Source organism: Oncorhynchus nerka, linkage group LG9b (genome assembly GCF_034236695.1).
Source record: "Oncorhynchus nerka isolate Pitt River linkage group LG9b, Oner_Uvic_2.0, whole genome shotgun sequence".
Lineage (NCBI taxonomy): Eukaryota > Metazoa > Chordata > Actinopteri > Salmoniformes > Salmonidae > Oncorhynchus > Oncorhynchus nerka.
Genome location: NC_088424.1, coordinates 24,591,562 through 24,605,458, shown reverse-complemented (window position 1 = coordinate 24,605,458; position 13,897 = coordinate 24,591,562). Strand labels below are relative to the sequence as shown.

The following is a 13,897-nucleotide window of genomic DNA, read 5'->3' as shown; positions in this document are numbered from 1 at the left end:
ACGACAGGGTGTTGTCCAGGATCACGCCAAGGTTCTTAGCGCTCTGGGAGGAGGACACAATGGAGTTGTCAACCGTGATGGCGAGATCATGGAACGGGCAGTCCTTCCCCGGGAGGAAGAGCAGCTCCGTCTTGCCGAGGTTCAGCTTGAGGTGGTGATCCGTCATCCACACTGATATGTCTGCCAGACATGCAGAGATGCGATTCGCCACCTGGTCATCAGAAGGGGGAAAGGAGAAGATTAATTGTGTGTCGTCTGCATAGCAATGATAGGAGAGACCATGTGAGGTTATGACAGAGCCAAGTGACTTGGTGTATAGCGAGAATAGGAGAGGGCCTAGAACAGAGCCCTGGGGGACACCAGTGGTGAGAGCACGTGGTGTGGAGACGGATTCTCGCCACGCCACCTGGTAGGAGCGACCTGTCAGGTAGGACGCAATCCAGCGTGGGCCGCGCCGGAGATGCCCAACTCGGAGAGGATGGAGAGGAGGATCTGATGGTTCACAGTATCGAAGGCAGCCGATAGGTCTAGAAGGATGAGAGCAGAGGAGAGAGAGTTAGCTTTAGCAGTGCGGAGCGCCTCCGTGATACAGAGAAGAGCAGTCTCAGTTGAATGACTAGTCTTGAAACCTGACTGATTTGGATCAAGAAGGTCATTCTGAGAGAGATAGCGGGAGAGCTGGCCAAGGACGGCACGTTCAAGAGTTTTGGAGAGAAAAGAAAGAAGGGATACTGGTCTGTAGTTGTTGACATCGGAGGGATCGAGTAGGTTTTTTCAGAAGGGGTGCAACTCTCGCTCTCTTGAAGACGGAAGGGACGTAGCCAGCGGTCAGGGATGAGTTGATGAGCGAGGTGAGGTAAGGGAGAAGGTCTCCGGAAATGGTCTGGAGAAGAGAGGAGGGGATAGGGTCAAGCGGGCAGGTTGTTGGGCGGCCGGCCGTCACAAGACGCGAGATTTCATCTGGAGAGAGAGGGGAGAAAGAGGTCAGAGCACAGGGTAGGGCAGTGTGAGCAGAACCAGCGGTGTCGTTTGACTTCGCAAGCGAGGATCGGATGTCGTCGACCTTCTTTTCAAAATGGTTGACGAAGTCATCTGCAGAGAGGGAGGAGGGGGGGGGGGGAGGAGGATTCGGGAGGGAGGAGAAGGTGGCAAAGAGCTTCCTAGGGTTAGAGGCAGATGCTTGGAATTTAGAGTGGTAGAAAGTGGCTTTAGCAGCAGAGACAGAAGAGGAAAATGTAGAGAGGAGGGAGTGAAAGGATGCCAGGTCCGCAGGGAGGCGAGTTTTCCTCCATTTCCGCTCGGCTGCCCGGAGCCCTGTTCTGTGAGCTCGCAATGAGTCGTCGAGCCACGGAGCGGGAGGGGAGGACCGAGCCGGCCTGGAGGATAGGGGACATAGAGAGTCAAAGGATGCAGAAAGGGAGGAGAGGAGGGTTGAGGAGGCAGAATCAGGAGATAGGTTGGAGAAGGTTTGAGCAGAGGGAAGAGATGATAGGATGGAAGAGGAGAGAGTAGCGGGGGAGAGAGAGCGAAGGTTGGGACGGCGCGATACCATCCGAGTAGGGGCAGTGTGGGAAGTGTTGGATGAGAGCGAGAGGGAAAAGGATACAAGGTAGTGGTCGGAGACTTGGAGGAGTTGCAATGAGGTTAGTGGAAGAACAGCATCTAGTAAAGATGAGGTCGAGCGTATTGCCTGCCTTGTGAGTAGGGGGAAGGTGAGAGGGTGAGGTCAAAGAGGAGAGGAGTGGAAAGAAGGAGGCAGAGAGGAATGAGTCAAAGGTAGACGTGGGGAGGTTAAAGTCGCCCAGAACTGTGAGAGGTGAGCCGTCCTCAGGAAAGGAGCTTATCAAGGCATCAAGCTCATTGATGAACTCTCCGAGGGAACCTGGAGGGCGATAAATGATAAGGATGTTAAGCTTGAAAGGGCTGGTAACTGTGACAGCTTGGAATTCAAAGGAGGCGATAGACAGATGGGTAAGGGGAGAAAGAGAGAATGACCACTTGGGAGAGATGAGGATCCGGGTGCAACCACCCCGCTGACCAGAAGCTCTCGGGGTGTGCGAGAACACGTGGGCGGACGAAGAGAGAGCAGTAGGAGTAGCAGTGTTATCTGTGGTGATCCATGTTTCCGTCAGTGCCAAGAAGTCGAGGGACTGGAGGGAGGCATAGGCTGAGATGAACTCTGCCTTGTTGGCCGCAGATCGGCAGTTCCAGAGGCTACCGGAGACATGGAACTCCACGTGGGTCGTGCGCGCTGGGACCACCAGATTAGGGTGGCCGCGGCCACGCGGTGTGGAGCGTTTGTATGGTCTGTGCAGAGAGGAGAGAACAGGGATAGACAGACACATAGTTGACAGGCTACAGAAGAGGCTACGCTAATGCAAAGGAGATTGGAATGACAAGTGGACTACACGTCTCGAATTTTTAGAAAGTTAAGCTTAAGTAGCAAGAATCTTATTGACTAAAATGATTAAAATTATACAGTACTGCTGAAGTAGGCTAGCTGGCAGTGGCTGCGTTGTTGACTTTGTAGGCTAGCTGGCAGTGGCTGCGTTGTTGACACTACACTAATCAAGTCGTTCCGTTGAGTGTAATAGTTTCTACAGTGCTGCTATTCTGGGGCTAGCTGGCTAGCTAGCAGTGTTGATTACGTTACGTTGCGTTAAAAGAACGACAATAGCTGGCTAGCTAACCTAGAAAATCGCTCTAGACTACACAATTATCTTTGATACAAAGACGGCTATGTAGCTAGCTATGTAGCTAGCTACGATCAAACAAATCAAACCGTTGTACTGTAATGAAATGAAATGAAAATGTGATACTACCTGTGGAGCGAAGCGGAATGCGACCGGGTTGTTGAGTGCGGAAGTTCTATTCGGTAGACGTTGGCTAGCTGTTGGCTAGCTAGCAGTGTCTCCTACGTTAAGGACGACAAATAGCTGGCTAGCTAACCTCGGTAAATTAAGATAATCACTCTAAAACTACACACTCTAAACTACACAATTATCTTGGATACGAAGACAGCAAAGACAACTATGTAGCTAGCTAACACTACACTAATCAAGTCGTTCAGTTGAGTGTAATAGTTTCTACAGTGCTGCTATTCGGTAGACGGTGGACGTTTGCTAGCTGGCTAGCTGCAGGGCAGATAGCAGTGTAGACTACGTTAGGATGACGAAATACGATAATTACGCAATTATCTTTGATACAAAGACGGCTATGTAGCTAGCTAAGAAGAAATTGCTAAGATTAGACAAATCAAACCGTTGTACTATAATGAAATGTAATGAAATGTAATGAAAAGTTATACTACCTGCGGACCGAAGTGCGGATGCGACCGCTCGCTCCAGCCCGGAAGTTGACCCTTTCCAACCAATGACCCTTATATTCTAGGCCATGGGTATCAAATTCATTCCATGGAGGGCCAAGTGTAAGCTGATATTCATTATTTCCATTCAATTTGTGTCCAATTAAGACCTACACACCCAGGTGAGGGGAGTTCCTAACTAATCAGTGACCTTATTGATCAATCAAGTACAACGGAGGAGCGAAATTCCGCAGACACTCTGCCCTCCATGGAATAAGTTTGACACGTGTTCTAGGCCCTTGGTTTTGGAATGGAAAAGTTTTTTTGTAGTGAAGAGGGAGGGATGCATTTTTAATTCAATTCATGAATCAATGAGCCTCCAGCGGCTCTGGGGAATGATATGAAAATGACTCGCAATGGAAAAAGGAAAATTAATTGAAACCCACTCATTGTTAACTTTGGAATCTACAATATTTTCCCAACTGTCATTTCTAATTAGGATGGAGCATGTGATTACTCTAGTCTCTCTGTGCAGATGAGACAGTTGTGAAATGAATCAGGAGGATAGTTTTAATCCACTTCAATAGATTTCTGTCCTAGCCTATTAGTCAAATGACATTAACGCTTGATGGCGTCTACGGCATGGTCTATTTGGTATCATAGTGAGTGGTGCTGCTTTGAAGTTGTACTTGTGTGTGCAGTAGATGACCCATTTCTCAGAAATCCACCATAACACCAGTATGGAGGTCTGAGCTGTCACAGGGAAGAGGCCTGCCAGGGTGCTTTGACACTCTGAAACTGACTGAGGACGCTCTCCGCTCTCCACATTTGCTTGTCCCCACTGACCATGGTCACATACCACAGGAGGTTGGTGGCACCTTAACTAGGGAGAACGGGCTCCTGGTAATAACTGGAGCGGAATCGGTGGAATGGTATCAAATACATCAAACGCAGGTGTTTGATGCCAATTCATTTGTGCCGTTCCTGTCATTATTATGAGTTGTTCTCCCTTCAGTAGCCCCCTGTGTCACAAACACCCCAATACATTATACATTTAACAGCATGCACCGACATGCCTGAGTTTTCTTTGAATCCCTCACAACTCCATCCTCATAGGTTACAATGCTGACTACTAAAAGGCCACTAGGGCAGGCGAGGAAAGGTATATGATGGTGAAGACTAGCTGGTCTCGCTGTGCTTCTGAGTCACAATAATTAGCCACACACTCATTTTTATGATATAAACTCACTGAAAGGGTTCACAGTTGATGTCCGTAGTGCAGGTTGACATTTTTGGATGAATCTTGTCTAGCCACGGTAATAAAATCAGATTTTAAACCTAACCTCAATCGCACTCCTAACCTTATGCCTAACCTTAAATTAATACCAAAAAGCTCATTTTTGATTTCAGACATTTTTTAATCTAGGAACATATTAATCTCAACCTGCGTCCAGGGTGCTGTTTATGGCGCTGTCCATGGTACTGAATCGCACTCATCGCATTCCCAGAGAACGTCAGGTGATTCAAGTGATTAATACATGCTTTTTGTATCTGGATTCAAGAGGAATGTGTTGAATTCGTGTTAGAGATAGCCAAGGCATTCTAGAGTCAAGTGTGGAGAAGAAGCTCAGACAAGTTGAATAAAATACAATGTAGACTATAAACTATAACTGTCATAAACATCGTCCTCTGCTGAATGAGTGTCGTTTCTCATTGAGCCACAGAGAGGCACTCGAGCTCCGTCCTGGATTAACAGTTATTGGGACTGGAATGAACGGAATAACGAAAATATTTCTACAGATTACATGACTGCTTGTAGCCTATTAGCACATTTGAGACAGGACTATTTATTGACTAATATTGGATTAAAGGAAATCTTCTCTGCCCCACATTAATGTGCATTATGTACAGTATGCTATAGTCTGCGGTGTGTTGTTGAGATAATAGGTTGTGCATAGTCCGTTTACTTCACTTCTCATGCAGAACGCGTCCACCGAGGCGCCACTGCTTCTCGGCGTCCTTCACACATATACACACACACACACCGGGTCTTTCTTGCCGCCAAACAGCTGTTGAAAGTCTAGCAGCCTTTTTAGTTATTTTGATTGGGTTAAATTTTCTGAGACTGTATTGAATATCAGATTGGATACCCACAGAGACGGGCTGCTATCGCGCTGTGAGAAGGCATCAACGAACTGAAGAGGGGAACCAACGTGCTCTGAATACAGACACAGACTATTAACGTCCTACTGTAGCCTTGCTCACCGCTCCCTTAGGACAAAACACATCCAATCGATCAGAGGACTTGCTTGTTAGGCTATGTTTGTTTTATAATTCAACCAGGAAAACGTTTTCAGTTTTTACAAGTTATTTTATCGGGATAATTTACCTGTTCTCTTTGTAACCATCTCCGCTTTATTCCAGCGGATAAATTGGCCACCCGCTGTCGGATCTCTCCAAAGGCACAGAAAAGAAGCAGTAGCCTACACTCGTCCACGTAGACGAGAGGTTTCTCTTGCTTTGACATGCTGTAGTGGTTTTGACTGTACTTATGGCTTCGCTGTATCAGAGATTCGCCGGTAAGATCAATACGAATAATTCTTTCCCACACCCACCTGAGGCCAGCCACCTACTCGGCGGACAGGTAGCGGACGAGGAGAACAACACACGGAAGACCCCGCAGCCCGTGGCGGACGGCAGACCCCATGTTCCCCACCGAAAGAAAAATGCGAGCGAGGACGAGCATGTAAGACCTCTAAACAATTAAACTATTGGTGTAGGCCTATGGATTTGATCACTCAAACCTTCATCTGATAATCGTTGACAACTTTAACAGATCACCTGTATAGCCCCTATCTGCTTTCTATTGTTTGCCCAATCATTTTACTCTAGACCTAAACTATCATGTTGCTGCAATTATGTTCTTGGTTCACTCTTGCCTAAATGGTTTTGCAACTGAAACAGCATGTGTTACCCCGTGATTCTCAGATCAGTAGGCTATGAATTCAGAGCGTTAGACGCTCCACCAGTCAAGGCGTGGTTGCTATTCAAGAAACGTATTGTGTCTGGATGGTTGGCCTTGTGTAGTGTCGGAATAGGCTGTGTCACTTTCTATGTTGTGAAGCTTACCAACTATAACTGCTTAAAAGTCTTTGAAGAATCTCAAATATAAAATCTATTTAGATTTGTTTAACACTTTTTTGGTTACTACATGATCTACAATGTATAAAATAGTAAAGATAAAGAAAAACCCTTGAATGAGTAGGTGTGTCAACTTTTGACTGGTACTGCATTTCCACACTAAGGTTGGAATAATATTGTGAACTTTATGATAATGCCCTTTTAGCTAAGAGCTGTTTGAAAAGACTGCCTGAAATGTCAGCCTGTTTTGTTTGGATGCCATACATTAGTTATTAAACTTAGAGCAATAAGAAAAAGTTCTAAAACTCTTTCTATTTTTTTCTTTTCTTTCCTATTTAGGCCACTCCCAGACAGTCCTAGCAAAATTCTTGCTTGAGAAATTGCTCTTTGCTAAGAAGCTATTTTTGTTTCTCTTTTACCATTTAAATGTAAAACAAAATACATTTTTATTTGTCACATATACACATGGTTGGCAGATGTTAATGCGAGTGTAGCGAAATGCTTGTGCTTCTAGTTTCCGACAGTGCAGTAATATCTAACAATTCCCCAACAACTACCTAATACACACAAATGTAAAGGGATGGAATAAGAATATGTACATATAAAACTATATGGATGGGCGATGGCCGTGCGGCATAGGCAAAATGCAATAGATGGTATGAAATACAGTATGTACATAAGAGATGAGTAATGTCGGATATGTAAACATTATTAAAGTGGCATTACTTAAAATTATAGTGATACCTTTTATTGAACCCATTTATTAAAGTGGTCAGTGATTTGTGTCTGTATGTTTGCAGCACCCTCTCTTAGTGATGGTTGTTTAACAGTCTGATGGCCTTGATAGAAGCTGTTTTTCAGTCTCTCGCTCCCAGCTTTGATGCACCTGTACTGACCTCGCCTTCTGGATGATAGCCGGGGTGAAAAGGCAGTAGCTTGGGTGGTTGTTGTACTTGATGATCTTTTTGGCCTTCCTGTGACATTGGTTTCTGTAGGTGTTCTGGAGGGAAGGTAGTTTGCCCCCGGTGAGCTTTGTGCAGACCTCACCACCCTCTGGAGAGCTTTGCGCTGGAGGGCGGTAAAGTTGTCGTACCAGGCGGCGATACAGCCCGACTGTATGCTCTCGATTGTGCATCTGTAAAAGTTTGAGTCTTTTAGGTTTTAGGTGAAAAGAGGTTGAAGAGGCACTGTTGCGGCTTCTTCACCACACTGTCTGTGTGGGTGGACCATTTCAGTTTGTCCGTGATGTGTACACAGAGGAACTTAACTTTCCACCTTCTCCACTACTGTCCCGTCGATGTGGATAGGGGGGTGCTCCTTCTGCTGTTTCCTGAAGTCCACGATCATCTCCTTTATTTTCTTGACGTTGAGTGAGAGGTTGTTTTTCCTGACACCACACGCCGAGTGCCCTCAACTCCTCCCTGTAGGCTGTCTCGTCGTTGTTGGTAATCAAGCCCACTACTGTTGTGTAGTCTGCAAACTTGATGATTGAGTTGGAGACGTTTTGTGGGATCGCAGTCGTGAGTGAAAAGGGAGTACAGGAGAGGGCTGAGCATGCACCCTTGTGGGGCCCCAGTGTTGAGGATCAGTGAAGTGGATATATTGTTTCCTACCTTCACCACCTGGGGGCGGCACGTAAAAGTCCAGGACCCAATTGCATAATGATGAGCTTGGAGGGTACTATGGTGTTGAATGCTGAGGTGTAGTCAATGAACAGCATTCTAACATCGGTATTCCTTTTCTCCATATGGGATAGGGCAGTGTGATGGCAATTGCATTGTCTGTGGACCTGTTGGGGCAGTATGCAAACGGGTGTGGGTCTAGGGTGGTAGGTAAGGTGGAGGTGATATGATCCTTGACTTGTCTCTCAAAGCACTTCATGATGACAGAAGTGTGTGCTACGGGGCGATAGTCATTTAGTTCAGTTATCTTTGCGTTCTTTGGTACAGGAACAATGGTGGCCAACTTGAAGCATGTGGGGCATGTGGGGACAGCAGACTGGAATACGGAGCGATTGAATATGTCTGTAAACACCCCAGCTGGTCTGCGCATGCTCTGAGGACGCGTCTAGGGATGCCGTCTGGGCCAGCAGGCTTGCGAGGATTAACACGTTTAAGAGTCTCACTCAAGTCTGCCACGGAGAAGGAGGGGGCGCAGTCCTTGGTAGCGTGCTGCGTTGGTGCCACTGTATTATCCTCAACGTGGGCAAAGATGGTGTTTAGCTTGTCTGAAAGCAAGACATCGGTGTCCACAATGTGGCTGGTTTTCTTTTCGTAGTCCATAATTGCCTGTAGACCCTGCCACATATGTCTCCTGTCTGGGCCGTTGAATTGCGACTCTATTTTTCTCCCTGTACCGACATTTAGCTTGTTTGATTGCCTTGCTGAGGGAATAACTACACTGTTTATATTCAGCCATAATCCCTGACCTCATTTCATGGTTGAATGCGATGTTTCGCCCCTTTCAGTTTTGTGCGAATACCGTCATCAATCCACAGTTTCTGGTTGGGGTAGGATTTAATAGTCACAGTGGGTATAACTTCTCCAATGCACTTCCTAATAAACTCACTCACAGAGTTAGCATATAAATCAATGTTATTGTCTGAGGCTTCTGGGAAAATGTTCCAGTCTACTTGATCAAAATAATTTTGAAGCGTAGATTCTGATTGGACAGACCAGCGTTGAATGGTTCTAGTCACTGGAACATCCTGTTTGAGGTTATGCCTTCATAACGGTACGAGCAAGATGGAGTCGTGGTCAGATTTACCAAAGGGAGGGCGGGAGAGGCCCTTGTTAGAGTAGCAGTGGTCCAGTGTTTTGCTTGAGCGGGTACTGCAGTTAATGTGCTGGTAGAATTTACAGTTGAAGTCGGAAGTTTACATACACTTAGGTTGGAGTCGTTAAAACTCATTTTTCAACCACACCACAAATTTCTTGTTAACAAACTATAGTTTTGGCAAGTCGGGTAGGACATCTACTTTGTGCATGACACAAGTAATTTTTCCAACAATTGTTTACGGACAGATTATTTCACTTATAATTCACTGCACAGTTCCAGTGGGTCAGAAGTGTACATACACTAAATTGACTGTGCCTTTAAACAGCTTGGAAAATTCCCGAAAATGATGTCATGGCTTTAGAAGCTTCTGATTGACATCATTTGAGTCAATTAGAGGTGTACCTGTGGATGTATTTCAAGGCCTACCTTCAAAATCAGTGCCTCTTTGCTTGACATCATGGAAAATCTAAAAGATATCTGTCAAGACCTCAGAATTTTTTTTGTAGACCTCCACAAGTCTGGTTAATCCTTGAGAGTAATTTCCAAATACTTGAAGGTACCATGTTCATCTGCACAAACAATAGTACGCAAGTATAAACACCATGGGACCACGCAGCCATCATACCGCTCAGGAAGGAGACGCGTTCTGTCTCCTAGAGATGAATGTACTTTGGTGCGTAAAGTGCATATCAATCCCAGAACAACAGCAAAGGACCTTGTGAAGATGCTGGAGGAAACTGGTACAAAAGGATCTATATCCACAGTAAAACGAGTCCTATATCGACATAACCTTAAATGCCGCTCAGCAAGGAAGAAGCCACTGCTCCAAAACGGCCATTAAAAAAGCCAGATTAAGTTTTGCAACTGTACATGGGGACAAAGATTGTACTTTTTGGAGAAATGTCTTCTGGTCTGATGAAACAAAAATAGAATGGTTTGTCAATAATGTGCATCTTTATGTTTGGAGGAAAATGGGGAGGCATGCAAGCCGAAGAATACCATCCCAACCGTGAAGCACGGGGGTGGCAGCATCATGTTGTGGGGGTGCTTTGCTGCAAGAGGGACTGCTGCATTTCACAAAATTGATGGCAACATGAAGGAAAATTATGTGGATAAATTGACGCAACATCTCAAGACATCAGTCAAGAAGTTAAAGCTTGGTCGCAAATGGGTCTTCCAAATATGTGGCAAAATGGCTTAAGGACAACAAAGTCAAGGTATTAGAGTGGCCATCACAAAGCCCTGACTTCAACCCTATAGAAAATTTGTCTGCGGAACTGAAAAAGCGTGTACGAGCAAGGAGGCCTACAAACCTGACTCAGTTACACCAGCTCATTCAGGAGGAATGGGCCAAAATTCACCCAACTTATTGTGGGAGCTTGTGGAAGGCTACCTGAAACGTTTTGACCGAAGTTAAACAATTTAAAGGCAATGCTACCAAATGCTAATTGAGTGCATTTAATCTTCTGACCCACTGGGAATGTGATGAAAGAAATAAAAGCTTAAATAAATCATTCTATACTATTATTCTGACATTTCACATTCTTAAAATAAAGTGGTAATCCTAACTGACCATAAACAGGGAATCTTTACTCTTTACTGACTTAAATGTCAGGAATTGTGAAATTGTTAAATGTATTTGGTTAAGGTGTATGTAAACTTCCAACTTCAACTGTAGGTGGCCTTGTTCTCAAATTAGGTTTGTTAAAATCTCCAGCTACAATAAATGCAGCCTCACGATATATGGTTTCCAGTTTACATAGAGTCCTTTGAAGTTCTTTCAGGGCCGTCTAGGTATCTGCTTGGGGGGTATATACACGGCTGTGACTATAATCGAAGACAATTTTCTTTGGAGATAATCACAGTAAGGTACTTAATTGTTAATCAGAAATTATTTGATATTGATATAAAAACTGTTGCATTGGACCTTTTTTTAAAGCAAGTTTTCATTTTTTCTTCAGTTTTACAGCAAATGTCATGCAATTCTACCTTTGTGACTTATGCCATGTTAATATGATAGCTGATTGAGAATGACTGGGGAGCCCCCTGGGATCAATGGGAGCCCCCTGTAGGTCAGGGCCCCTGGGCCATGATTAGATAGCTGGCGTGACTTACTACCAATTTAGAAATTCTTAGCTAACATGGCTAATTAGGTGACTGTCAGCGACTGACATAACAAGAATAAAACTGCTTATGCACAATAACATTTTGAAATTGCACCTGGTGTATTCTACTATTCTTACTCTCAATGACAAGTAGAGACACCACCTTAGTTTTTTGGGGGGTGTCTGGGGCCCTCTAGCGACCAGGGGTCCTAAGCGACTGCTATGACACTTATGCCTGGAACTGTCCCTGCTTGAAACTAATTACAGTTAAACATTCTATTTGTAGTTTAGAGGCAAATGAAAACCCAATGTAATACATTCAGTGATTTGGCCTTCTTTTGGAATCTAATGATCTAATCGAAGTTGGCAAGTTTTCATGGGTTCTCGTTTTGCAAGGACTTACATGTGGAGGTCCAATAGATGATTATGCGCTGTAGCCCATATATTGGATATGTTGAAGACAATTCTGATGTAGTCTTGCTTTGTGGTTTAGCCATAATAATTCTTCAAGGCCACTTTTGCGACGAGGCTCACACCTTTTTATTGTCCATGGTGATGAAATTTCACACAGATCACATTCCCTGCTTTTGCTAAGGCATTCTTTAGTAGACCTATGCTCATACAGTTTGTTTTAGTTTGTCCTTTTGAAACCGGTGTTGCTCGAATCCCTAAGCTCGAAATGTGCTGACTTGTAGAATGACAATGAGCAGTATAGCCTATGTCTCAGGCTTGAAAAAGAAACTTGGATCCTGTGAAGAATTGGCCGCCTAAAGTGACTCTTCCAGCTAAGCTGCTGCAGAGTAGGTCTAGCTGTAGCCAGCATAAGGAAGGGAATTCAGCATTAGTATCATTCCCAATGACAACTGCTTCATTTAAATGCAAACATTTAGTTCATTTTCACTATAGTTTCTGAACACTTTATGCTCTGCATTATGAAGGCACGTATTTGACATCAGTGTTTACACATTGTCATTTGAGCTCCACCTGAGTGTCCATCTAGTCTCTTTTCTCTCTCCAGAGATAGTGAAGCTGTCAGCATGAGGAGGATGTCTCCTCTGCATTATTGATGTGTATTGTGATGACAAGCAGGGAGGGAGTGAACACACTGCCTCTGTCACTGATACTGTTGACACTGAAAGAAACACAACACGAAAGAACACAGCACAGAACTACACAGCACAACACATCACACAAAATGACACATCACAACACCACACATAGGTGTTAATTACTCTGTGTAATGACATTGTTAGACTGTGTCATATTCCCCAATGTCCTACTGCCACAATGTCCTACTGTCTCTGCATTTAATGAGTTATGTGCTATAGGCCATTCAAGTAATAGTAATAGGGTCCGGTTCATATATCTTAAAATTTCAAGATTTTATTGCACTTAACATGGTTAAGGACAGGTGTATTTTTTTTACTAGGGTTATTTCCAATGTGTAACTAAAAAAACAGAGGAACCATTCTCAGATTGCTATGTTTCCTGTAACATATTTAGGAGTGCACAGCTCACCTTCAGCTCACCTTCAGTCCTCCTGATGTCCCCTTAGGAGTACCGGAGCATGAAATTACCTTTTGCCTCATGAGTTGAGGAGTTTCACGGTTCCTAGGTTGAAATGTTGTTTTCTTGACCTCAGTGGGAATTCACGTTTCTTTTCTGAGAGGAAAATCTTCCTGACTTGCAGCAAATTAAATATGGAATGCAGTTTTTTACATTGTAATGTAATTATGATTGGCAGGGGCGCAACTTTGGCTTTAGAAGTGGGGGGAACATAAAACAAAAAGATTATTATGTGTTTTTTGTCCAGTTGCATAAACACTCCAAACAGCCTTCCTGACCACTTGAAGGCATCCTCATTGTCCTAAAGCACTCCTGTGTCTCGTTTTGTATCACATTCCAATAAAACATTTGGGGGGAGATAAGTGAAAGTTGCACCCCTGATTATTGGTGTCCTCAACACTGTAATGCTCACCATCTAACTTATGTACAGTATGTTAACAGCAGTAACCGGATTCTGTGGTACAGTATTATAGAGTCCCCTGGGATATCAGCCAGAGTTATTTCTCTCTCATTACCCTCTACTACTAATGGCAGCCGGGGCTGAAATCCAAAAAAGTGACTTTAATTAATCATCGCTGGCCGGCTGTAGTCTAAAATATGGCGACATTTAAAGGATAGTGACCTGTGGAGCAGGTTCCCTTTGTGAGCAGGAGCCATATTGACTTTTCCCGGGTCCCCAGCCAGCCAACAGAGGAACTCAAACACCACCTACTGTTGAGCTCTTCCTCCCCTGACAATGAAAGGTGACACATGAGTGTGAACTGTGCAGGATACCTTGGTATCTCATGACAGAGAGCTGTCGATTTGATTCATACATGTTTACTTAATTTTGAGTTTCTTGTATTTTCTTTTAATCAAATCACCTGATACACTAGGTCATTGTCAAGCTTGGATTTCATTGATGTGGGGCACTGGAGAGTATGGTGTGCTGTGTGAATTCTTATTTTAACACTTATTTTAACTGACAATAAGATAACATTCAATTAGACTAATTGTTGCTACT

At 44.2% G+C, this 13,897-nt stretch overlaps 1 protein-coding gene across 3 annotated transcripts in view; it reads left to right on the top strand.

Moving 5' to 3' along the window:
* Positions 1–13,897, top strand: part of LOC115114489 (dipeptidyl aminopeptidase-like protein 6) — a 182,433-nt gene that overhangs the window by 42,177 nt on the left and 126,359 nt on the right. Inside the window, exon 1 of one of the 3 annotated variants that reach the window (XM_029642762.2) lies at positions 5,769–6,050. The exons of 1 other annotated variant lie outside the window; for it this stretch is intronic. In XM_029642762.2, coding sequence (XP_029498622.1) covers positions 5,856–6,050 — 195 coding nt within the window. In that variant the 5' untranslated portion in view covers positions 5,769–5,855. Of the gene's footprint in view, positions 1–5,768; positions 6,051–13,897 lie in introns of those variants that run through there. One more of the 3 variants, XM_029642760.2, reaches the window with a different exon arrangement.